The 25,924-nt window shown below is 38.6% G+C and overlaps 2 protein-coding genes across 2 annotated transcripts in view; both read left to right on the top strand.

Annotated features, from left to right (window-relative positions):
• LOC308185757 (proprotein convertase subtilisin/kexin type 5-like) overlaps positions 1–14,498 on the top strand; it is a 168,214-nt gene extending 153,716 nt beyond the window's left edge. Inside the window, exons 13-20 of the mRNA XM_080574293.1 lie at positions 1,964–2,107; positions 3,892–3,994; positions 4,538–4,731; positions 6,209–6,293; positions 8,893–8,990; positions 9,539–9,668; positions 10,741–10,856; positions 12,322–14,498. Coding sequence (XP_080430419.1) covers positions 1,964–2,107; positions 3,892–3,994; positions 4,538–4,731; positions 6,209–6,293; positions 8,893–8,990; positions 9,539–9,668; positions 10,741–10,856; positions 12,322–12,437 — 986 coding nt within the window. The 3' untranslated portion in view covers positions 12,438–14,498. The remainder of the gene's footprint in view (positions 1–1,963; positions 2,108–3,891; positions 3,995–4,537; positions 4,732–6,208; positions 6,294–8,892; positions 8,991–9,538; positions 9,669–10,740; positions 10,857–12,321) is intronic.
• Positions 14,499–23,778: 9,280 nt separating this feature from the next.
• Positions 23,779–25,924, top strand: part of LOC308185184 (proprotein convertase subtilisin/kexin type 5-like) — a gene marked incomplete at its 5' end in the record, with an annotated part of 37,721 nt that continues 35,575 nt past the window's right edge. The window contains 2 exon segments of the mRNA XM_080572974.1: positions 23,779–23,827; positions 25,643–25,778. Of these exon segments, the coding sequence (XP_080429100.1) occupies positions 23,779–23,827; positions 25,643–25,778 (185 nt within the window).

The raw sequence follows: 25,924 nt of genomic DNA, 5'->3' as shown, positions 1-25,924 counted from the left end.
TTATTTTTAGTGGGTACTTGCAAATATTTTTTTCTAGTACTCAGTATCTTTACCAGTGTTCTGGAAGAAATATAAAATCAACACTTGGAAACATTAGTGATCATTGGAGAATAATAAGGACAAGGAGGAAAAGATTAGAGTAATGAAGCAAAACACACATTTTTTGATTTCATCCAATATATTATGGTCAATATGGTGTGGGAGTGGGTTAAAATACCGAAAGGACAGAGACTGTATATGGAGAAGCTATATTTTTGAAAAGGCTGTAAAGATGACTGCATGTCCTGTTAAACATCAGCTCCCTATGTGAATCCCTTGCTAAAAAGAAAAATGCCTTTAAGAACACTGCTGAATCACTCTAAAGAACATTGAGAGGTAGCCTGATCCCCATATGTCTAAACAGGTGGAAAATAGATGATTTGGGCATTTTTAATTTAGGGGAGACTAAATTGCTACGTGTTTGTGAGCTAGAGCTGGGATAAGACAAACTGAAAATAAAGTGCATAGAGTTTGAAAGCCAGGGCAATTAACCAGTAGTTGGGCAGCAAGCATAGTAGATTCTTCATCGGTTAATTTTTAAAATCAGGATTGAATTTCTCTTTAAAAGTAATGCTTTGCTTCAGCTACAAAAAATTTGGAAGTTACTCTGTGAAACAATTATGTGATATACTCTTTACTACAGTTTCTTAAAAAATGAGTATAGAACAGAGGTTTCACATGGAATGTAGAAAATTCTATCACATAAAGATTAAATTGAGTTGGCAAGAGACAACCAGATAACAGAGATTGCCATCTTTCACCCCAATATAAACCACTTAAAAGAATTCAGTTACTATCCGTCAGATAGCTGACATTCCTCAGTGAAAGGAGATTCCTCGGTGTGGAGAGATCTTGACAAATTAAAGAGTTGGGAAATCACCAACCACATGAAGTTTAAAAAGAGGAAGTGACAGATTATGCACCTGGGAAGGGGCAACCCTGGCTATACAGGCCAAGTACAGGCGGGGGGATGAGAGGCTGGAGAGCAGCCCTGCAGAAAGGCATCTGGAGATTTGGGTCAACAGCAAGGTGAATATCAGTCATCAGTGTACCCTGGCAGACAAAAGAGCCGACCATATCCAGGGGTGCATCAAGCACGGCATTGCTAGTTGGTCAAGGAAAGGGACTGTCCCGCTCTAGCCCATGCCAGTGCAGCCTCACCTTGATTACTATGTGAGTTTTGGGCACCGCAGTATAAGAAGGATATAAAACTATTAGAGAGCTTCCAAAGGATGACTACAAAGATGGCTATGGGTCTGGAGGGGAAGACATATAAGGAGCAGCTCAGTTCACTTCGTTTGTTCAGCCCAGAGCAGAGCAGGCTGAGGGGAGGCCTCATGGCGGCCTGCAGCTCCCTCACGAGGGGAGCAGAGGGGCAGGCGCTGAGCTCTGCTCTCTGGGGACAGTGACAGGACCCGAGGGAACGGCATGGGGCTGGGACAGGGGAGGGTCAGGCTGGGCGTTAGGGAAAGGTTCTGCACCCAGAGGGTGGTCGGGCACTGGGACAGGCTCCCCAGGGCAGCGTTCACGGCACCGAGCCTGCTGGAGTTCAAGAAGTGTTTGAACGCTTTCAGTCACAGGGATTAACTTTTAGGTAGTCTCATGTGGAGCCAGGAGTTGGATTCAATGATTCTTGTAGGTTCCTTCCAACTCAAGAGCTGTTGAGTTCAACCTGTGCAAACTTTTATTAGACTTACAAGAGAGAGGAGTGCAAAAAATAATACCGTATAAAACTGATTGAAGAAAGTATGCTTTATCAGTTTATACTGAAGCAGAGATTGCGCTCTCTATATTAAACTAAGAAAACCGATTTCAAAAACAAAGTCTTCCATACCTACTCAGAGGTCATGTTCACAAGTGATATGTTTTTTAAGACAGAGAAAATAAGAAATGGTTTCTAAAACTAGATTTTAAATACTTCTAGGCAAATTGAAAGAGTGGTCCTTGGTACTCTATGGAACATCCATCCAGCCATACTCACCAAGAAATGATTTTCCAAAAGTGGAAAGAGTGCGGTCCAGTCCAGTTGAAGATCCTACAGAAGATTATGGAACAGATGACTATTCAGGTGTGTATATTCATTCGCTCTGTGCATTTACTGATGCAAAACTATGCATATAAAAATATTTCTCTCATTGGACTTTGTATTGTTAATGTATGGCCAGACATTGCTAAGGCTCCTGGCTTGTTTACTCAGTATGTGCTCTCTTCTATGTTATGTGTCTCTTAGTCTTTTTGCATTAGTTGAAGACTAGGATTCTGACCCCACAGCAGGGTCTGTGGCCCTTCATATCTGGGAAACAATTAGGTGGTACTGAAAGTTACCAGAAAAATAATAATAATAATAAAAATAGTGAAACAGAAACATAATCAATACATTGAGCCTTCCTTGGACTTTCTCTGACTAGAAGAATAAGGTTATATTTATATTTCATGTGCTTAGTTAGAAGTGCAATGGCAAAACAGATAATAATTATGCAGGATTTATGAGGATTTATGGTATTTATAAATGGGAAAATTAAAATACTGAGGCTAGAACAAGATGCTGACAGCATGTCTTTGCAAAAATAGGGCTCCATCCGGATTTTCTTCTCAGGGTATGGAAGTAGTGGGAGTTCAGTGAATTGGTTTCTTAATTTAAGATCAGAACTATTTTTTTCATAATTTAAAATTATATACATATGCCTTTCATCCATATGAGTTTTATACAGTTTTATATTTTTAAGCTGCAGTTAGCATGCTATGAAGAATGCACTGCTTTTCATAAAAATATATATATGCATATGCACACAAATATATGTGAAGAACATTATCTTCTACATCTACATGTGTTGTTTCTTGTTGATTCCCACAGAGATTTTTCATTATTTTCATTAGACTTCAGTAGATTTAAATTTTTGGTGCTGCAGAATAAGTTGCCAGTTTCCTACTTGTAATCCAACAATGTCATGAGCATTATGTAGAAGGTTATGGCTGATGAATCTTGAGTATAGTTCCTGCAAGCCAACAGCAGGACCATGTTCACTTTAGAACTTTCATTGCACTCCTCTGCCCCAGCATGTCAGACACGCAGTCCCTATTTTTGATTGAGAACTGCTGAACTCTTTGTTTTGGTAGGTGATGAAACGCTACTATCTCTGCTGTAAAGGTCACTAACTTCTTAGCTTTTGTTGTATGAAGCAAACTCACTTCAGTCCTGGGCCCCTAGACAAAGTCAGGAGTTGATGGTTCTTTCCTCCCTTAGCTGGAAGGAACTATTTGAAAACTGTAAACATGAGTGTGGGTGAGATGGAGGACTGGTTAACAAGCATTAGCCAATGCTTTTGCAGCATGTAGCAGCACAGAACGAGATGAGTCTGCTCCATAGTTGCTTGTTCACTTGGGTTATGACAAGCACCAGGACCATTTGCCCATTTGATAACCAGAGTAGCTGCTGATTACATTGACCTACTTGTGATAAGTGATGTTGCTAATCATTCCTTATTATGAATTCCAGAGGCCTTTCAACATTTCTAAATAGAATTCAAAATGATTTGTTATGCAAAAGGAAGTCATCTGTTTGGATCCAGAAATAGTATCTGGTAGATTCTACAGAGGATGCCACACTTGCTAAAAATTGTAAATCACTGTGAAGAAATACTGAGGCAAGGATCTGCAAAGGTGTTCAAATACTAAAAAAAATCTCTTTTCAGTTGAGCCAAATTACTACTCAGACCTAAGGTCAAATAGGAAAACACAATAATTGTATTCTGTGTTAAAATATTGTTTTAAGGGGTCCTAAGTATTAAATGAGAAGTTTTAATTCCCACCCTGTATTTTGTGGGGGGTTTTCTTGTTTGTTTTTTTTTACAGGTCCATGCAATGCAGAATGCAGTAAAGTAGGGTGTGATGGGCCAGGACCAGATCATTGCACTGACTGTCTGCACTACTACTACAAATCCAAGAACAACACACGGTAAGACCAAAAGAAAAAATCTTCACAGATTTGTCAGTATGTATATTAACTTCCTTTCCTCATCTCTTTGCTGCAGTCATGGATTATTAATTTTCCTCTGAATTTGACAAATTTTCTTAGGAGTTGAGAAAAAAAGAGCTAATCAGAATTTCAAGTACAGCATTCAAACAAGATTCCCTGATTATTTCCCCATCTCTTGATATTTTTTCATAAGAGGCTATATATATATATATAAGTGTGATAGCTACTACAGCTTTGGTGACTGAATTTGAACAAGATAGAAAGAGGTGTAGATGGTCAAAAATGATACTGTATGACTGTCTGACAAGGCATTTGCCAGTGAGATAACATATGCTGCAGGGAAAAAAAAAAAGCTGAGGCAGCCTGATGCAATGCTTTGGAGGGTTACATGATCATTAGAAAACGTGATCTTTAGAAAAGCATCAATGCTGAGAAATACTTCTGCTTTGCAGTCATGGTCCAGGAATGTGGTGGCAGGTTATTTCATTAACGACTCTGCCTTCTCTTCCCTGCTGTCTGCAGGATCTGTGTTTCGACCTGCCCACCTGGTCACTACAATGCAGACAAGAAACGCTGTAAAAAATGCTCACCCAATTGTGAAACCTGTGTTGGAGGCCATAGTGACCAGTGCATGACCTGTAAATCTGGCTACTACCTGAATGAAGTAACCAATAGCTGTACTACCAGCTGCCCCGATGGGTTTTACCTGGATAAGAGTCAGTATTTCTTATTGTTTCTTTATTGTGGGCTACAGAATTGGATCTGGGGAGGTTGCTGGAATACTTATAAGCAGGAAAAGTATGTTGAATGCATCTATCTCTTATCCTATTCCTCTTATTAAATTGTTGCTAAGTGTCATTAAGAATCTCCTCAAGAATCAACCTAGGAATCTTTCTTGATTTTAAAAATCATGCTTAGAGGAAAGATGTCATTTCTGCTTGTGGCTGGGAGTAGGTAGCAGAATGATGGCAGTTCAAGAGCGAAGTCAGCTGCAGGACTGAGAAGGTTATCACTACTCCAGAAAAGACAGGCAGATCATGAACATGAGGCATTCCCTTTTCCCATTCTCCCACATTTGGATGCTGTGACACCATGTAGAAAAGGCAGCTGAGAAGTTAACCATGGTCACTGAATTGGAGCTCTGAGGAAAATAGGCTCCTGGGATGTAAAATGTAATTGCAGTTGGCGTTTCTGACAGGCTTAAGTACCTGCAATGATATGATGACCCAAGAGCAGTAATTCCCTGCCATGTGAGATACCTAGCTTCCATTTCCTTCTGCGATTGCCACACCTAATTTCTAGTTTTGCGTAGCAAAAATACTTAGACATATATTCAAATGTGCTTAAACTGCACTGACTTCAGTTGGGTTTAAACACATGCTTAGAAGACAAATATGTGCTCAAAGATCTTTGTTCAACTAGATACTTAACCTTTTATTACCTGCATTATGAAGCTGTGTGTTCATTTTTGATGATTAGTAAAAGCAGGTACTACTTTAATTTTTCCATTTGTCACTGGGTGAGAACTACAGTGAAGGGAATTCCCTTCTACCCCTTCAAGATAAGTAGATGAAAATATAAGATTAAGTGGAGATGTTGGTTTTTTATTCTTAGAGAGGAACGTAGCACTGCATCTCAAAAGGGCAGGTCTGAAGAGAGAAAGAGACATCTCTTAAAGTAGGGAACTCTTGAGATGTGAAGGCAAATGTCAGTAACTTATATCTCAGCTTTGTTACGATCAGAAGTGTTTGTGCAGGTGTGTCCTTGAATACCAAATCAGGTAAGACACGACAGGCTGTTTGCATGGAAGGCATAGGAAGTAAATTGCAGGATAGTTTCTGGAACATATGGCAGTCATTACTGCTTGTCCCCCCTATATGAAAAGAGGATTTAAGTCCATATTAAAATAGTGAATTTAAATATCAAATGTTTACAAAGATTTTTGAACAACCTCAAAGCATGCTATTTCTATAAGGGCAGAACTATAACTTCAAACGTTTAAAAATAAATTAAACCATCTGATGTCTGATGGAAAAAGCTAATGACAGGCAGAATTCAGCCATTTTAGTCTAGCTAGCTGCTTCTGTTCCAGATGTCAAGCTACAAAACAGTAAGTCATGTTTTATGTCCATATAATTTTATTAAATATAACTGACCAGAGTTTTCTGGGCTGTTTTCTTTTTTCCTTTGTAGATAAGATTGTTTGCCGAAAATGTAGTGAAAACTGTAAGACATGTGTTGAATTCCAAATCTGCACAGAATGCAAACATGGCCTAAGGTAAGGAAATGATGGATATCACTAAACGCAATAGCTGAAGAGGCTTAGAAGTCTGTGGGTATGCAATGAAGAACATCAGATAGCTGTTTAACCTTGAGTGGCCCTCATTTCATGTGTTCCGTTGCTGTTTAGGCAGTAATATAGTATTTTTTTATGCTACTGTGTGCTGGTTTGGCCAACAATGGGTTTTTAGAAAACCTTTCATTTCATGTAAAATAAAAGTCACAGTCATGTGGAAAGCTGGCTTTTTTTTTTTGTTTTTTTTTTTTGACCTACAGTGTGGCAGTCAAGGATTATTTTAGAGGTAGACCTGATGAATCATATTAATCTTTCTGATTCATTCTTGTGATAGTTAGAAACTATTTTCTTATCTTTATTGTGTTTCTTCGTACATCCAGCCACTCACTTATCTCAAGTACCTCAGGCTCAATTCTATTACACTGTAGTGTGCACATTATTTTGAACAGCAGTGGATATTTTTATTTCATAGGAGGACTTAATCATTTCTGAAACTGATAGGTAGAACCCACAAAGCATCAGTACACATTTCAAGCTCCTTTATGAATGAATGACCTTTTGATCCAAGCAGCTAAGGTCAAAAATCCTTCAAAATTCATGAAGGAGTGTATGTTGGCTTTATGCCACAAAAAATATGAAGTCAATATTCAGTATCTGTAGGGGTTCTTCTTTCAGAATATGGTGTTCTGCAAATGTTTTAACACTGAGCTTTTACATTTTGTCAAAGTGGATTTTTGTCTTTCAGGTAGTATAAGCTGAAAGTTGTTTTTCTCCAGGACATCAAGAGCTAGATTCCTTTACATTTTGTAAAGGAATTCTCATTTCTGTGTATTTATATTGCATTTATATTTTTCAAGTGCTTGCACAATTTTTATTACAGATATCTCTTATAAAAAAAAAAAAACAGACCCTTTGAAGAGGAAGTGTGATCTAGTGGGAAGGAAAGCATGGGACCAAATCTGAACATTTCACTCTTTGTGAAATATGAGTATCTGCTTCCATTTAAAAAAGTAATTAAATTTGCAGTCCATGTTAAGAGTTTGGAGAATTTTAACAGAATCAACATGACCTTCTGTGTATCTGTGAAATTAAATTAGTAAAGTAGCAGTTCAGAAGTTCCTATAATTGGCAAATACGTCAGAAGAACCATATTAGTGACCTTATAGGACACAGTCTCCATAGAAAAGCTGTGTCTCATTTTCTGTATTTCTCAGGAACTAACTTTACATACTTCCATGTCCATTAATATCAGCTTGTAGCACCGCTGAAGAAATAGACAAATTTATTCTGTGTGACAAAAGAAGGAGCAACAAAAATTTTAAAAAAAGAAAAACATATTTCATGTTTTCTTGGGCAATATTAGCAAGCTCAGACTGGTTTTTGGTAACGTTTTCAAAGAACGCCATCTGTCTGGGCATGAAAAATAAGTGGAGTCTCAAGACCCAGAACATGCACTTCAGATTCCCATTGTTCAAAACTTCCTGCATTTTCTTGGCAGAGATGTGTCTATGGGCAGGATGTATCTATGGTTGGGACTTGGAAGACATTGATTCCAGTTCTGATCCTGCTGTTGACCCGTTAACTAAACTCAGGCAAATGATTAGTTTTCCCATCTGTAAAAATATGATAATGCTACCTGCCTTGTAAAGCACTTTGAGGTGTGTGGCTGAGGAAAAATAGTAAGAAAAGAGGTGTTACATTTGTTGAATTGCTAATTTATTTTTTTCTGAACTGGGATCATAGACACTCCAAAAGTTCCAGCAGTGCTGAGCACACAAAACTTTTGTTTTATCCAATCTATAAAACAGCAATAGCTCTCACATAAGGTGATAATCCCTAGAGCTGAAGAGCATTTTTAGAGAAAGTGCTCAGTTCGGTGAAAGCTGAGATTCCACATCAGATGGCAAACATGGCAGAGAAGTCCTACCTTTAAAACAAACAAACAAACAAAAAACTGTTACTCAGTACCTTGTGCTCCTCAAAAGTACCTGCAGGCAGAATACCTCCATCTGTAATCTAGACAAATCACCCATGTCATGCATAACTGCTATTCAGTTAGGAGATTTTAAAGGAAACTGCTATGGCAGAAAGAGGTGGTGATTTCCTTGTTTGAGAATCTGTTCTTGGTTTGTGTTGTAGAATGGTATCAGGAGATGCTGCTGGTCTTTCAAACAAAGTATGAGGTCTTGTTAACAAGTCCCTTAGTATTTTTTTAATGCAGTGGTGCTGACCCTGTGTCAAATTCCTCATGGATAATTGCGTTTTACATGCCTGAGTTTTTAGGACTCTGGCATCTTTCATATTTTACTGTCCTCTACTACTTGGTAGTACATACAATGAGTTTGTAAACAGCGTCTGTGTTTCACCATAGATGAAACTGTATTTCATTCCCACTTGATGTGATTGCTGACTCTAAATTTACACAAATATGACCAGTGAAGGAAGCAATGGATCCTAATCTATGAGTTGCACTTTTTTTACAAGAGAACTGCTGGTTTGTGAATGACCTTCTTGTCTTTTGGTGCTGTTATCTGCTCAAACATTGTGCTTTTTTTTTTTTTTTTTCCCGTTTTTACAATAGTTTGCATGGCACCAAATGTGCTATCCGCTGTGAAGATGGAAAATACCATAATGGTAGGGAATGTGAACCGTGTCACCGTTCCTGTGCAACATGTGCAGGTATCTGAATAGCATTTATCTGCATTGTTTCCTTTCCTCCCTAATTTTAGCTCTGATTTTATCTTTTTATTGTTACTACATTCTAGTTACAGTATAATGTGCCTGCTGACATGTAATTTCTTAATTCTTTTGATAGTTCTTTAATATATCTTAAATATGGCAGACTTGTTTCAGTTAACATGGAAATCTAATTGAAGGTGTGCATACATTCTTTTTTTTTCTTTTTTTTTTTCACTGTAATAGTGCTCATTCTAATTTCCAGTAATGCCTTCCATTTTCTTTCTGGATTGGAAGAATGATTGGATAGATTTTATGGCATGTATGGAACTACCAACATACATTTCTTTCAGAAAAATACTGAAATTACGTAATGTGCTTTCTTCTAACCATATACCTTTATTGTTTGATGTTACTCTTTGAAAGAAAGTAAGGCAAGTAAAACATGGTCTCTAAAATTAAGATAAGGTTTTGCTACAGATAGAGTTGATGTCTGTTACAGAATAGGAGGAACTAACCACTAATATAATGTATTTTCTCTGGGGTTTAAGGTGGTGGAGTAGACGCTTGTATAAACTGCACACAGGGCTATTTTATGGAAGATGGGAGATGTGTGCAGTCCTGCAGTACTGGTTACTACCTTGATCACTCCACTGAAAGTGGATACAAAAGCTGCAAAAGGTATGATCTGTGGCTAATGTGTCTGATGTTCAGTAGTATGTTAGCTATTATTGTGTTGAGAAAGATAATACTTATGAGAACAGAAAACACTGCTGACTTCAAAAAATAGGAAAAATGTGCTGCATACTAAGCAAATGAAGTAAAATGTTGGGTTTTGTTTTGTTTTATTTTGTTTTAAATTTTGAGTTATATTCATGCAGATCATCTGAAAGTATTTTTCTAGTAATCACACATGTCCTTCACTTTAAAAAGCCTATAGTGAAAATCTGAGTATATATGCATAGAAATGTAGAATTTATAAATCTGGCAGAGGATCTGTGTTTCCCAATAACAAGCCAAAAAAAAAAAAAAAAAGAATCTATGATTTTTTAATATCAGGTTAATTACTAGTAATAAAGAACATTTCAGTTCTTCAGCTGTATAGACATAAACATGACATAAATATATTAACAGACTTACTGTCCAGCATAGCTCATCTGAGTGTACCAATAGGTAGATAAGCCTCAGAGAAGGTTGTGCTGTGCAAAGAGGGGACATACTTTTCTATTTCATTCTTTGTTAAACAAATACTACTTGTTGCCCTTTGGAATTGTTTATTATTGACTCACATTGAGCTCAAGGCAGGAAGGGAATCACCATGTGTTACAGTTTTCCAGTCTTCCACACACAAAAAAAAAGCAATCGATACACAGTGAAAATCTAACAGCCAGAAGGGCGATGAAATGACCGGGAAGCAGCTCATTCTTTTCCATCCTGTGGCTTTGAGTTCATCCCTTGCTGGTGTATGGATGCACTATCAGCTTAATACTTCTGTTGATTACTTCTGCATAGTTCCTAAATACTAGAATAATGCAGATATTTAGTTTCAAAAAAATGTGAATAAAAAGTGGTTGGAGGACAGAAACAGGACTGACTTGCAGAAGGAGGTCTTTTTTTTTTTTAATTATTACCATTGTTAGAACAGCTGATACCTCTGGAAACAACAAACAAGCCCTTTGCAGTGCAGAAGCAGCCTCCTGGGAACTCTTGTATTTGGTGAGGCCATAAGGCCAACCCTAACACTGTCTTTCAGATGTGATGCCAGCTGTTTGGACTGCAGTGGTCAAGGAGACAGAAACTGTACGATCTGTCCAAGTGGCTACAACCTAGACTCTGGTGTCTGCGTAGTGGGAACAGTCTGCAAGGATGGTAAGTGCAATTCTCTGAAAAGATCTGTTTTACCATTACTGCTTCTTTTACATGTATTGGGTTCGGCTGGTCTCTTTTTATTTGTCAAATTCTCAATTTGAGTTCTACACTACTTTTTACTTTTTTCAGGCTTGTGAAAAGGAGAAAGCCACATAAGTGTGCATTAATAGGATTAGTTATATACACACCTGAATTTTCCTAAAATAGTTCCCCCCCTGGCAGCAACCTACTTTTGCTTCCTTTTCTGTTTTTCAAAAGACATTGCTTTCAAAAAAAATGTGTATGAGGACCCTAGCGTACTGTCAGTAGAATCACATTTATTTATTTCACCACTTTAAACCGTGAAAATGCTGATAAGTAAAAAGGGTCTTAAGTACCTGTAGTGTTACTTGAATTATGTGAAAGGGTAATGAGAAAAAAGAAGAACAGTGGGCGCCAACTTGTAATGGAGACTTGAACTTCCTCCAAGCTCTCTGAAGCAATGAAGGTATCGTTCTTATTGCATGATTGGCTTCATTATTCACTAATACTCATTCCTTTCAAAAGTCAAAATTACAGAGACACTGGGATAGCATCATGCTTCTCTTAAAATATTACTATGTGAATTACTTGTAGATAACAACCCAACAAGTGCTATCCAAGAGGAAAATCACACCAGAACAAAGCCCAGTGTTAAGCAGCGTGAAAGATACCTGATATAAAGTGCAGTAGTACATGCATATACATACGCAGACAGTTTGGTCTTTGTTACGGTAGGGTTAATCCATCCTCATTTGTCCACATGCAGCTTCAGCTGGGTAAACACATACAGTTGCCCAGGACTGGGGACACCCTGCCTCGGTCCTGTCTCCCTGGTTCTTTCAAGTGAAGTTGCCATGACAAGGCAACACCTGGGCATGTGGGCCATGAGGTAATTGCAGTGCATCCTGCTGGATCCCACCACATGGTGTGTGCTCTCCACAGCCCAGGGTAGCCAAGGAAAGTACAGAAGTCTTTCCCTCTGTTAAGTTACCAAGCATGGAGGGCCTCATTTCGCTACCTGACAATTAGCACTGGGTACGTGTCTAACTCACTCTGCAGGATGTGCATTTCTGTTGAAAATGTTTATTCTTTTTCCATGGTTTGACTGTTTTATGCTTTTGAATCATGAGAATCGAAAACAAATTCCTTTGCTGTAAATATCACTGTTTTCTAATTATTCTCTTTCTAATCTTTTTTTTCCTTTTCACAAATGGATACCAATCATTCCCTGTTGGACCACACAATATCTCTTCCTGAAAAAAAAAAAAAATGCTGTTGACTGAAATTCCTTCTGATGGACCAAATTTCCTACTTGCTACCTGCTCCTGAATGGTCTCTTCAACCAAATCTGCCTGTCTGACCAATTAAACCTCCCTCCATTGTACACACCATGCTCTCCAAACCTTCAACTTCCCCTTCTTCTCTTGCTGCTGCCCTCCGGAAGCCACGGAAGAGTCCTGGGCCGAGGGAGGATTCTGTATGCTGGTGAAAAAGAACAATCTCTGCCAGCGGAAAGTGCTTCAGCAACTGTGTTGCAGAACATGTACACACAAGGGGTGAACTGACACCTCCCAGAGTCCTCCTGCTCCTGTAGACTTATAGATTAATCCGTATTATTGAAAAAGGAAAAAAGAAAAAAAAAAAAAGCCACCTCTCTCTCTCTCCCCCCTCTTTGTCTGGGGAGATGGTGAACTGTTTGTTGGAACTTAAATGGAAAAACTACAACACGCCTACCTTTCATAACTGGGTGTTTAGAGCTGAGCATCCAGGATCGCAGAGTCAGTATTGTGTGACCAAAGCATTTGATGCCAAAATTAACATTTAACTCATGATTTGATTTCTTGTCAACCTTAGGATTATTCCTGTTTTTTGAAGGTCCTTTTTCTTCCCTTTTTTTTCCTGCTTGTTTCCCCTTCAAGTTTAAAGAGTGTTTCAAGAACACACACGTTTACACGGATTAAAACTAAACAACACAAAAAAAGTTTGCATTAGTCTTTTTTGTGCTATGTGAATTGACAGGGGGAACTTCAGGAAATGAGTCCCTAAGGGAATCAGAAACATCATCAGCTGCAGGACTAAGTTCTGTCCCTTTCGCACCAGTATTTAAAAAAGAAAAGTGATCATTTCTGCACACATTTCTTTCCTACTTCCTCTGCTGTGTGCTGTTTTTTGTATCACATGCAGTGTGTATATATGTTTTGCCCAAAGTGGTTTTTTTGGTCATATAGATCTCATTTTTAGACAGCTAGCTTATTAACAGATATGCTAGGATTTTTATTTTATTTTTTTAAATTGTAAAAGCTATTTCAAATAAACTTAAAAAAAACTTTGTTCCTGTTGTGAACAAGTTCGGAAGAAACTACTCTTGGTTTGTGTAAGCAAGAGTAATGTATACATGGAAATCAAAACTTTGCTAACATGTAAGGAGTAGTCATAAATTATTGTTGTCTTGTAATGTTCACCAAAAAGGGGATATTATCATGCAGATATGTGGGGATATTTCATAGTGCCCATACAGAAATGCCAGTGTGACTGTATGTGACAGAATGTGTTTACAGGACTGGATTTATAATTGAGCATGTAACACTGTGCCAAATACATCTCCAGGGGTAATTACGTATAGGGCAATAAATCAACTGTTTTCTTGATGTAACAATCGTGTCTTGATGGGCCTGAATCTGCTTTTAACTGCTGACAGTACAAATTTCAGCAGGAATAATCCTGCTGAGGCCAATAGAGTTACCTCATTGTAAACCCATCCTGGGTGGTAAGAGAAGTAGGCTTCTGCCTTCTCTCTTTACCCAGGTACACAGCTGTCAGTACAAATTTCTGTTTAATATGTATTCATCAGCTTCACTTAGCATGCTGTTTGGAAGCCATTAATTTTAACGAAAAATAGTAAATTGAACTTTGAAGATACTGTTTTGGGGGGAAAATACTTAAAACGTGCAAAGTGTCTCTCTGTTTTCTTTCCAGGACACACAAGTAGAAAATGTATTGCAGGTGTTTAAGCATGTAAATGTTAGAAAATAAAGAGAACCTCCTTTCTAAATACCAAAATGATTGTGGAAGTTTTACAAATGATGGATACAAATCTATAGAAGTAATAAGCCCGCTTTTCCAGAGAGCAGATAAACTATTACAACCCATGTCTGGTTCTGTATGACAGGGGGCCTGTGAAGCTCCTTTGGTGCCCATCACAGATTTCCTGCTAAACATGCAAAGTTATAAGAATTGAATATGTGCTAGTTTAACTACTAGTCTGTTACTGCCTCATTTCTCAATATAACATTTTTAACTAGAACATAATGCTTTCAAAGTTTAAGTTAATATTATATATATATTATATATAAATATATATTCATAATTGAGATTTAATTATGTAATGGATTGTAAAGAGTTTGTTTGGATACTTACAAATGCCTCTAACACTATTATAGAGAAAAAATTAATATCTTTGTTTTCTTTTTTTAAAAAAAAAAACAACACATTGTTAAATCCAAATTCATTTTTACTGAAAAAAATACTGTACATGTGTAAAATGTTCAGTTGTTATTTGTAAAATAGGGTAGTTCTGTTGTAATTGATATCGGCCAAAATCAATGTTATTCCATATTTTATTTTTTCTATTAAATTAACCTAAATTCCTGTTCCTTTGGTCTGGAAAAACATGTTGGTAATCTATATGTAAAATATCTCTGTTGAAGGGCACAGGTAGCTTTATCCTATAGATACTACATGCAAGTCATTGAAATGAATTGGGGGAGGGTAAGGATGTTTCATTTTTTGTGGAATTTTTGAGTGATGAAATTTGTGAAAGCAGAAATGTCTGGATTCTGTGGGAGGACACCTTTTGTGTGCTATCAGTTCAGCCGTGTCCAAACCCTGATGGGCAATAGTGCTGGCTTCCTTCTCCCCATGAGAGTTTGTCTCTTGCATTCTTTGGATTAAAAAGCTGCATGCATAAATACCTTTTGACTCAGAAGGCTTGGGAGGAGCGTAGTAGTTTTATGGTCGTTCATGGCCATTTGCACAGTACAATACTGATGCTTGTTTATATGCCAATACTCACATTCTGCACACCTCAGGTCACAACCCTGGTCTACCACTTAAGAGCAGCAGGCTGTCTCTCCTTTCCATTAAACCAAGAGGGCTCCCTGTAGTCTTATCTGTGATCCCTGCAGGATCAGAGTTTCCACTGACATTAGCTGATGCTTTCATTCATTTTCCACTTAGTCCTACAACCTGAGTGGAGAACAAAGTGGCAACTCATCCTCAGAATTTGTATATTCAGATGAAGCTCTAAGCACGTTCACTGAGGACATGTAAAGAAGATCCTGAAAAAATATTTTTTAGCCACTGGCTTTCAGCCTCAAATATCTCAGTATCACCAACTTGGTTTCAAAATATGGAATTAGGTCATCAATCTCTCAGTTTTCCTGTCAGTTCTTGGACAGCACATGTTCAGCAATAGTTTCATTAAGCCACACTAGGAAAAAAGGTTGGCCTAACCCTTATACTGATGCTGTATGAAGAGCTGCTTCTTTCAGGTCCCATCCCACCTTCATATTCAAACTGGCATGAGAAATTCAAGCAATCACAATGTCAAGACTTCATCTTCTTTGGGTGGGAAATATACAAAAAGTACATTCTTTACAGCTCTGGCCAAATAAGTCTGCCCTAGAGGATGTACATCTAAATGCTGGTTTGTGAAGCCTCACAGAAAAGCAAGCCTAGACAGAGTTTTAGATTGAAAATGAGAAATCTCCGGTGTCAGTTCAGACTTTTTGAATATTGTTATTTCTTGATGCATTGACAGCAGTGGCCAGATGCAGAATTAGTAAACAGCACTATAGTTAGTCCTTGCACAAGAGGCTCACTGCAGCAATGGGATTGTGATTGAAGGAAGCTAGTGTGTCCCCATCTGCAGAATTATCTTAAGTGATTGATCTCTGATCAATGCTGAGTATTCATATTTGACAGTATTTGGACATATTTGGAGTATTCATTATTTGACACCTTGTTGTTAGCATGCAGAACAGATATGGACTTTGTTAGGAAGATCAGAACCTGCTAAGCTTGAAGAAAATGCAACTTTTCATCCTGTATGAAAGGACACTTGATGATGTCGGTCCAGATCTGTTCATTGATTTCTGCCTTATTTATAACACAAGTCAAAAAAACAATGACAGATTTTTAAGTTAATCTTCTTTTTAAGGCATGTCACTTCCATGGCAAACTATTTGCCTGTTCATGGATGTTCAGAATAATTCTTATTCAATCATTGATTTAAAAGTGAAATGAATACTCAGACAGACCTCTTCCTTACTAAAAGTCTCAGAGACAATGGCAGCTGTGGGTCAAAAAAATCGCATGCATCAGCTAACACTATTTTTAACCAGAACAGTTAGCATGCCAATAGACAAGCAGAATATCTGCTGACTGTTGTATGAATGCACCATTTTGTAAGTGGAGGATGCATTTCTCTTTCTGTAAATGGGCCGTATGCCTTTCTAGCTGCTGCTGTCCATCTCAATCATACGCCAGTGTTGTGGGATCAGCAAATCAGAGACACACCGGGTTGTGTCAGTGGAAACTATGCTTCTGACCAGTAGCTTCCGTGGCTCTTGGGTTAGACCCCATCTACCCACACACCAATCTCCACTGATATATCTCATCTCTTTCTGGGAGGCTTTGCAAGGTCCCTCACTGTGGAGAACACAGTTTTCTAATAGAGACTTCCCTATGAGACTATACAGATTACCCCAGTTCCTATTTGGACTACAAGCTTCCAATGTCCTGTGAAATTCTGAGCAAACCCTGTTACTGAATATATGCTATAATACCAAGGCTGCTGCATGTTGTCAGGTAATGATAAGAGGCATGACCCTATGACCCTTTAAAATGAGTAAACTTATATGCAGAGATACTAGAGCTGACTACAGCAACTTCATTCCTAAATAGAACTTGCAGCTGGTGATGGCCAAGTTAATTCTCTTAGTAGCCACATTGCAACCAGACTGAATATTACCTATATCAGTGGCCACTTTAGGTAACTATCTGCTACTTAAAAACAAAACAAAACAAAACAAAACAAAACAAAACAAAATTGATGAACTGAATGACTTTGAGAAGGCCTGTTATAAATTCAAGATTCCTGTAAAGACATGTAAGTGACAGCTTGTATGATTCAGTGTTTTCAATCTGCAGTGCAACTCATGGAACAGTAACTTGTCTTTGATCCATTACCATGCCTTATATTTATATTGCATATGCCATTGTCATGTCATTGGTTAAGAATGAATCAAGAAAAGTTCTGTCATTAAATGTTTGTGCAAAATATTTTAAGCGAGCATTAAAAAAGTTTTACAACATACAAAAAAAGTCCTAGTCGAGTTTGCATCAAAAAGAAACCGACCCCAACGTGAACTTACATGAAAATTTTCAGAATCTGCAGTTTTAATATATGATAAATAAGGTTGAAAAAGTATGAACACTTTGTTTAACAGAGGGAAAAAACGTTTGATGTAAATTTTTTCTTTACTTGTATTAAATCATTGTGGGAGATTCCAATTTTGTTTAAATTGATTATCTGATTATTTATTACCATCACTCATGACAGTGTTTTGAGGCTTAAATCCTCCTCTTAGTCCACTAGCAAGGACCAAAGAATTGTATGTAGCAACACAGTGTCCTTGAGATCAAATTAAAGCTATAGAGTTTAGGATTACATCCAGCCTGTGACAGTGCAATCAACATCTGCACTCCTTCTGTTGGTTGCACACTGGTGAGCCAAGAGGATTCAAACTTACTGTGGTCTGGGGACATTTCTGCAAAATTTCAGAGCAGAGTAATACAGGGTCTCACTGAAATCCTCAGGATAAAGGCTGGGAGATTGCAGGTATGTTCACCTGCTGTGCAAGAGTAGCAGACACCACCACAAAAAAACATACAATGGCAAGAAGGCTCTAAGCGTTTAGAAAAACAAAAACAAAAACTTTTCCAGTAAGCAACAAATGGAGCCTGTCCATGCCATACCAAAGGCTGGTTTTTGTTATATCTTTTTCTGAGCAGCTCATGCATTTGTTGCCAAAGATGGGCAATGCACAGCTTTGATGCCCCTTATACAATCATTTATTTATCACTGTTTCTCAGTGTTTGGGGATGGATTTGTTGAAGGTCTTCTGGGAAAACAACACCAATTTTCAAAGCAAATAATACCATCCCATCACAAAACACAGTGGACATCTTTGCTTTATGGTGTTACAAAATTAGCTGGTTAAGTACCCATTTTGCCAATCTGCCTGGGGAGGAGAAGCTAGAACATTGCCAGGATGTGAGTATTTATTTACCCAAGGAGAATTAATGGCTCCATCATGCAAATTCAACAAAAGCACTGAATGCTCACTCAAGCTTGACAAGTTTGATTTAGTTAATAATATCCATCTCTTCCACTTACAATTGTCCCTGTCCTACCCACTGCCCTGCTCCTGGTGGGTGCAGATGCTCTTTGAGCTGTGGGTCAGAAGGTCTCCAAGTCCCCACACTTTGCACTGCTGTCAGCCCCAGTGCTTGTGACCATGTCATTGTGCCAATGATCGAAAGAGAAAAATAACTCATAATACTCATTCCCCAAATAAAGGCCCTTTTCCTACTCCAAGAGCAAGGCCATATTGAAGGTGTGTAAACGCTGCTCTGACTGGGTCTACTTCCAGCACAGCCTCCCTGAATGCTTTCAATCCCAAGGGGGTCCAGGAGCTCACATAGCCAAAAGGTGCTACAAAGCCTCTTTCCAGCTGTACCTGAATAAGAGGAGCTGTATCATTTGCCCGTTTCTGCACCCTTGGCAAAGAATATGTAGTCATTAAAGGGAATGTCCTGGACTGTTTGCTTGGGAAATCATCAGAAGTGATTACCTTTTGGGTATATCTGCAGTGTCTATAGTGGAGACGAGGAATGAGGGGGGGACTTTAAGCAAGAGGATGATCTGGATAGGCTGGACCGATGGGCTGAGGCCAACTGTATGAAGTTCAACAAGGCCAAGTGCCAGGTCCTGCACCTGGGGCGCAACAACCCCAAGCAGTGCTACAGGCTGGGAGGTGAGTGGCTGGAAAGCTGCCTGGCGGAGAAGGACCTGGGAGTACTGGTTGATAGTCGGCTGAATATGAGCCAGCAGTGTGCTCAGGTGGCCAAGAAGGCCAGCAGCATCCTGGCTTGCATAAGAAACAGTGTGGCCAGCAGGGCTAGGGAAGTGATTGTCCCCTTGTACTCAGCTCTGGTGAGGCTGCACCTCAAGTACTGTGTTCAGTTTTGGGCCCCTCGCTACAAGAAGAACATCGAGGTGCTCAAGTGAGTCCAGAGAAAGACAACGAAGCTGGTGAGGGGTCTGGAGACCAAGTCTTATAAGGAGCGGCTGGGTGATCTGGGGTTGTTCAGCCTGGAGAAGAGGAGGCTCAGGGGCAACCTTATCACACTTTACAGGTACCTTAAAGGAGGCTGTAGCGAGGTGGGGGTTGGTCTGTTCTCCCACATGCCTGGTGACAGGATGAGGGGAATGGGCTAAAGTTGCGCCAGGGCAGGTTTAGGTTGGATGTTAGGAAGAACTTCTGTACTGAAAGGGTTGTTAGGCATTGGAATGGACTGCCCAGGGAAGTAGTTGAGTCACCATCCCTGGAGGTATTTAAGAGAAGTTTAGATTTAGAGCTTAGTGATATGGTTTAGTGGAGGACTTGTTAGTGTTAGGTCAGAGGTTGGACTAGATGATCTTGGAAGTCTCTTCCAGCCTAGATGATTCTGTGATATTCTGTGATTCTGTGAAAACTAACACACTGAAAAGTTGCTTTGCGGAACTAGGAGGTAGTACACTGATCCTGCCCAGTATTTTTGGATACCTACCTCTAGCAGGAAGAGAAAAGTGAAGTAGAATAGAATGTGAAATTGATTACCAGTACGAGTCTATTTTGTTGTCTTGTTGGGGCAAGAGTTTCCCTGCTAAATTCTGCCCGGTTATTTCAGTAAATCATATCCCGATTAAGTTTAGGATCTCCAGTAAAGGGTCGCTCTATTTAAAATGGACACAACCACTTAAATACAGCCCTGAGATGTTCGTCTGTTTCCTCCATGGGGTTATGTCTATCTGCAGAAATCCTGTGGTCAGGGAAGGCTTTGTTTATACCAATTAAGTACAGCTCGCTGTAAAACATAAGAGACAGACACCATGCTGCTACAGTTGCCTCTGGATTATGAATAGTTTTCTTCCAGCATGGAAAGATCCTATGTTTAACTGTACATTAAACATACGCAAATGTATCCAGATGCAAATAACACCACCTTTACTTAATGATACAGTCAGCCCCTACCTTTCTTTTCCATATTTCACAAGACACTATCTGGATTTCCAACACAGAATTACCAGCAAGATTACATAAATTTCAGTGAGATTTGAGTGTCTCCATTTCACTGCCATTTTGGACATTCTTGGCTACTGAGCTTCACCAAAAAAATAGGAATCTGAAGCTCCAGAAATGGAGAAGCTAAACAGATTCTTTACCAATGTAGTTCCAAAATTTTGAGAGACAGACATGGTATTTCCCTCTCCTTCAAGAAACAAGAAGGGTACAGAGCACCATATTAGCAATAAGGACAGCGACTGCTCCATTCCCCTTTCCACTTTCTCGTGAGGCTGTCAAATTTCAGGCTGCAAGTGAACAGCAGAAAACCCTACCAGTCTCTGACCTTTGTGCTTACACAGACAAGGGGGAAACCCTGGCCAGCTTACGCGTCCAGTCATCCACATTATTAGCACAAATGGAGGTTTAAAGCAGATTTTTAAAACAATTAATACATCTTTCTGGACTCTGTTTACACCTGTTCAGTACCCCTTAGGGCTCTGGCTCTTCAATGGGCTTCTAACAACCATTATATAAATAGAAATATACATATATACATAGAATATGCAATATACATATATACGTAGAAATTAGGGAATTTATATACATAGAAATTAGGGCATTACACCAAAAATAGAATGACAAAAATTCCCTTTTTGTCAGCAGAAAGGGCACCTTTGGTTGATGTAAATATTTTTATTCAGTAGGGAAAAGAATAGGGGGCTGTGCAAAATAATGCAGTTGATAAAGGTAGTTGCCTCTCACAATTAAAACTAACCTGAGGCTCTATGTGATCTCAGCTAATCCAGAAACAAAAGGGTCTTTCATCCTAAAATCATTATATCTCATTCTGCTCCACACACTGCTGTTCATGGGGGATATCCTCATCCCTTTCCAAGGTTCTGCCACATCCCTTGGCACAAGGGGGCTGCAGTGGCTGAGGAGCCAGCATCTTAACCTCAGCCTTCATGATCATCACTTTTGAAGAGTAGACTTCCATCCCAAATACCTCTCAACACCTTGGATCATATCACATCAATATTCATGAAGGATGTCCCCTTTGTCCCTTTGTCACCCAAACAGGGAGACAGGGATGTGGTCACTGTGTAAAATGACTGACTGGAGGCTTATAATTAACAGGAGGCTGAAGCTAGACAAATCAGAATTGGAAAGCAGGCTCAAGTTTCATATGCTTAGCCAAAATCGTGTCGGGGGGTGGGGTGGGGGGAAAAGTGTAGGAAATACCACAATCTCACAATCTCTGTGCCTAAAAATTTTCAAGGTTAAGACAAGATTCCTTTCAGGGAGCAGTAATCTATCAAACATTAAGTCTTTGGGCTAAGCTGACGGGTAACCCCAAGAGGAATCCTCAGGGTGACGTTTAATGGTTTGTTACACACAGGTTAGTCTAAGCTCCTCATGGACTTAAGCTTCATGGATAAACTTTTCTTTAGCAAAATTCAAGGAGCTAGTCCCACCTGCCAGCCAAAAGAAAATGTGTCAAGGATGAATATGGGAAAAGCACAACTCTTCCTAACACTGAATTTTCTAGGTTCTTATTGTTGATCAGTGAAAAAAAGTTATGATGAGTGTTTCTTTATCAGCTGGGTGAAACTTTTGTAACCCGTAAGATCGCATACAGAAGCCCAAGTACAAAATCTATATACAAGTTTCTGTGAAAGTAAACAAGCAAAAGGAGGAAACAAGGTCATTTTTTGGAAGGTTACACAAAAATGTCGCTAGTAATGCTAAAGAAGATAACCTGTGAATGTTTTTAAATGAGAGGGAGTGATTTTTTGATTAAGAAAGGTTGGGAATTAGTACGTCACTTTCAGTGACTAAGTCTCATGGGGGCTACAAGAGAAAAATTGATTTATGACTACCTGCATATAAAATTCTGTGTGACTCCAGGCTTGGCTTACAAGGATATTCACACCCTCATCCAACTGGCCTACTGAAACACCATGTGCTGTGAATAAATGGCAGATTTTGGAAATCAGGAGGGAAACAGAATCAAGATAAGGGCCATGTACTTAAAACTGCTTATGCGAAGACATAGCAATTTCCTGGAAACTGTGACAGTGCTCTAGTCTGGGACTCAGAAGAGACAGGTTTTGGTTTGCTGTTATACCATTAACCTGACTCGATGAGTTTACTGCAATTCATTTTTTTCTGCCTCTTTAATGGGTATATTTCTTGCCCCATTTTAAAATGCACCTATCAACAGATAGGAACTTGTTTTAAGTATAGGTTGTTGTATGAAGTTAAAGGCACAGCCTACAGCTTGACATGACCCTGATGAAGAGACATTGCTAAGGGACACAAGAAATTGTACACAGAAGTCTTCCAGCTATGAGGTATTATGTATGTTAACACTTCATTCACTTATTTTTTAAACAATGTGACAAATGTTTTTAAGCAAGGTGACAAGGTAACAGAAATGACAAACAAGTGAAAATTAAATCTAGGAAGACCCAAAGTAATTGACTGGTATTGCTTGAATTAAGGCAGAGCTGGGATGCTTTGGTAGTGGTATTCTCCAGTTGTGTACACTGGGCAGATAAAGAATTTTAATATAGAAGAAAGGAAAAAAAGAGAGTCAAGGTTTGGTAAGAGGTATTATCTAGCCCACAAGAAATCTGGCAAACAGTTAAACCACCCTGTGGAATAGTTTAAAATTCTTCTCTAAAGCTGTATTTCTGTCTTAACTCCTCGAATATCTACCCTCCTCCACCCCCCCCCCCCCCAAAAAAAAAGGGAAAAAATAAATAAAAGAAAGAAAAAAGGAAAAAAGGCTATTCTGTTAACAGTTATTGGCAGATCTACAGCTTTAGATGTGACTTGCAATTCAGAGGGCCTAATATGTAAGCAATTTCTGATGCGCATTCCTATAATTGTATGCTTTGAAATGCTTCGACTGAGACAATAGAGTCAGCAGAGAGCTGGTCTTCCTGGCACTATTCCAGGGCAGCTGAAATGAATTACAGCACTTCCAATGAAAGAAGTAACGAAGAAATAACAGAAACCTTTTAAAACTCAGCACTTTTACCTTGTGGGAAGGCTATGAAAGGGGATAGCCAGGGTGTGTGAATTAGTATCTCAGGTCCCACAGAAAAGCATATAGGCAAATAAAGTGAAGGTAGTAAGAACTGAAGAAACAAAATGCTTTTATTACACACATTGGAAAATAATATGAGAGAAGCAAATATTTAATAACGTTGCAAGGACAGATCTCCTAGTTATGTAAAGCCAGTAGTATAAAACACCAAGCCACCAAACCTGCAAGCAGAAGACTTTCCAAATACTGCATTTTTTCATGGCCGTGCATTGTCTAGCAAAAAACAAGTAAGAAAGAAATTGAGACTGAGGAATTTGGCAATTTTTCTGTTGTAATGAGTATCAAATTATACTATAAAATCTCATAAAGACATTTGAGATTATGGGATTCCATGTTACACCCTCTGAATACAAATCAGAAATTGTAAAGAGTCCTACACTAAGAAAAAATAACAATGGCCCAAAGATCTATTAGGCAGCAGGCCACAGCTTTTTTTCTAAGAGGTGAGGATTATAAATACTCAGTACTGTGATAGTACATGACCTCTGCTGCTGTCTGTCTCTTTCTGACATTGTGTCATTATCCTTTCAACTGGAGCAGATAACCAAATTTGCAGTGTGGGTGGCTCCTATTATCAGCAGAAATAATAAAGTTTATATGTTTGTCTGATGCACAAATTTACATTAAAAAAAAAAAAATCTGTTTCTCTCATCTCATCAAGAGACTGAGCATTTTCTCCTAGCTCCGGATTTCTTGCTGATTAGAAACAACACCAGACCAGCCTTTGAGGAGCACTATTTTCTTGATTCATATGGGTCTATGGCTCATTTTTGACCTTTTTGCTTTCTCCAGGAGACATACGAACCTTTACAAAATTAAAATTACGTCTGTACCTACACTTCGGGTACCTCAGCTTTGGCCCATGGTTAGCTGGATACTCCTGTTTTAGCATGCTTTGCATTTGTAACTATACCATTCCCTATACTACAATAACTATACTACTATGTACACCATATATGTAATATAGCTTATATTTCATACCAGGGACTTCAAATATTATAAATTCTGTTAAAAGAGATAAACATGGATATAGAAAAGACAAGGGACAGAGAGCATAATTAGGGTTTTTTTAGGCAATGTTTCATTCCTACATTTTTTAATCCAGCAGCACTTGCTCAGACAATGCTCTTGCTCTTCAGTGCAAGAAAATCATTGCAACTGTGAGCCAAAACCAAGTCACTACATATTTGTATTTTGACTTCTAAAATTCACTGTGTGTGCCAAAACTGTATTTCCCAGCAGCAACACAAGTGAAAAGAGTTTCTAGGTATGAGAAATTGCAAGGTGTATGTATTACACAGGACTCTCTGTCAAACTTCTTCCATTATTTAAGAATGAAGGAACAGCCAGGTCTATCAACTATATAGATGCAATTAGAATAAATTTTCCCATAACAAACTGACATAAAACACAAAACTGTTTGATAAAATCATTTAGTGTTCCCACATTATATTGCACGCAGATCTAGTATTCATGTTAATTACCAAATGAATATCTCAGCTCTGAGAGGTAGGAAACGTATAGCTTACCAGTTTGTGACAGTGTTTCAACGAATATTCATTAAATAAACAGCAGAATTTGCACTTCAGCTCCATAGTAATATTATGGTATTCATGATTATGAAGTGTTTATATCTACATCTCAGATTTTAGACAATCACTCAATAATTCTTCCTCAAGTACAAGTGGACACTTGGTCACCAAATTTTTAGTCAGTTTAAAGAAGAGCCTTGGTCTTTTAGAAGTGGGTTATTGCAGTAGCAGCATGAGAGGGAGACAAAAGTGCTACAGCTAGAGGTCTGGGTAGCACTAACATGTCTCTGACCTATGGAGGCTCACTCAAGTCCTTCTCCACACATAACACAAGTCACAGCCATGAGAGTAAACCCTTTATATTAAAGCTTGTAATCAGGAACACATTGCACCTGCAGCAAGGGAAATTAGGTAACGAATGATCCTACATATCATTATTACTGATGCAAAAGTAATAGCCTCAACCCAAACATCACCGCCTGTCAGGTTCATATGGAAAATAAAAATAAAAATAAAAACAAGCCGGCAAATAAATTAGGACTACAAACTTCTAAGTCTGAATATCCTGGTATACCAAAGGAGCAAGTATTTTTTTCTTGACACCTTGGGGAAATGTGCTCATTTCAATAATTCAAACCAGGTCTAATTCCTTTTACTCACTGAGTTTACCAACATGGATTGGCACTTTGTTTTTGTGCGTTAGTTTGTTTAGTGTAAGATGTTGAGCTGAAATAAGCAATCTTTTTTTTTTCCTACTAGATGAATATCTCGATGAGTCTCAAGAATGTCAGTTGTGTGACACATTCTGTGACAAGTGCACTGGACCTGAGCCCAACAACTGCATCAGCTGCCCAAGCACAAGGTATGTGTCTCCTAGCACCATGCAACACAAAGATGTCACTTTAGCACTATCTTGCAGATTCAAATGAAGAGACAAGTGATGATTATGGCAAACAAATTGAAGATTATGGCAAACAACAAAACCAGTGTGAGAAACTGAGAGGACAA

This window comes from Anser brachyrhynchus (genome assembly GCF_964034855.1).
Source record: "Anser brachyrhynchus genome assembly, chromosome: Z".
NCBI classification, from domain to species: domain Eukaryota; kingdom Metazoa; phylum Chordata; class Aves; order Anseriformes; family Anatidae; genus Anser; species Anser brachyrhynchus.
Note: the sequence above shows the minus strand (reverse complement) of the source record. Positions and strands in the feature narration are given on the sequence as shown.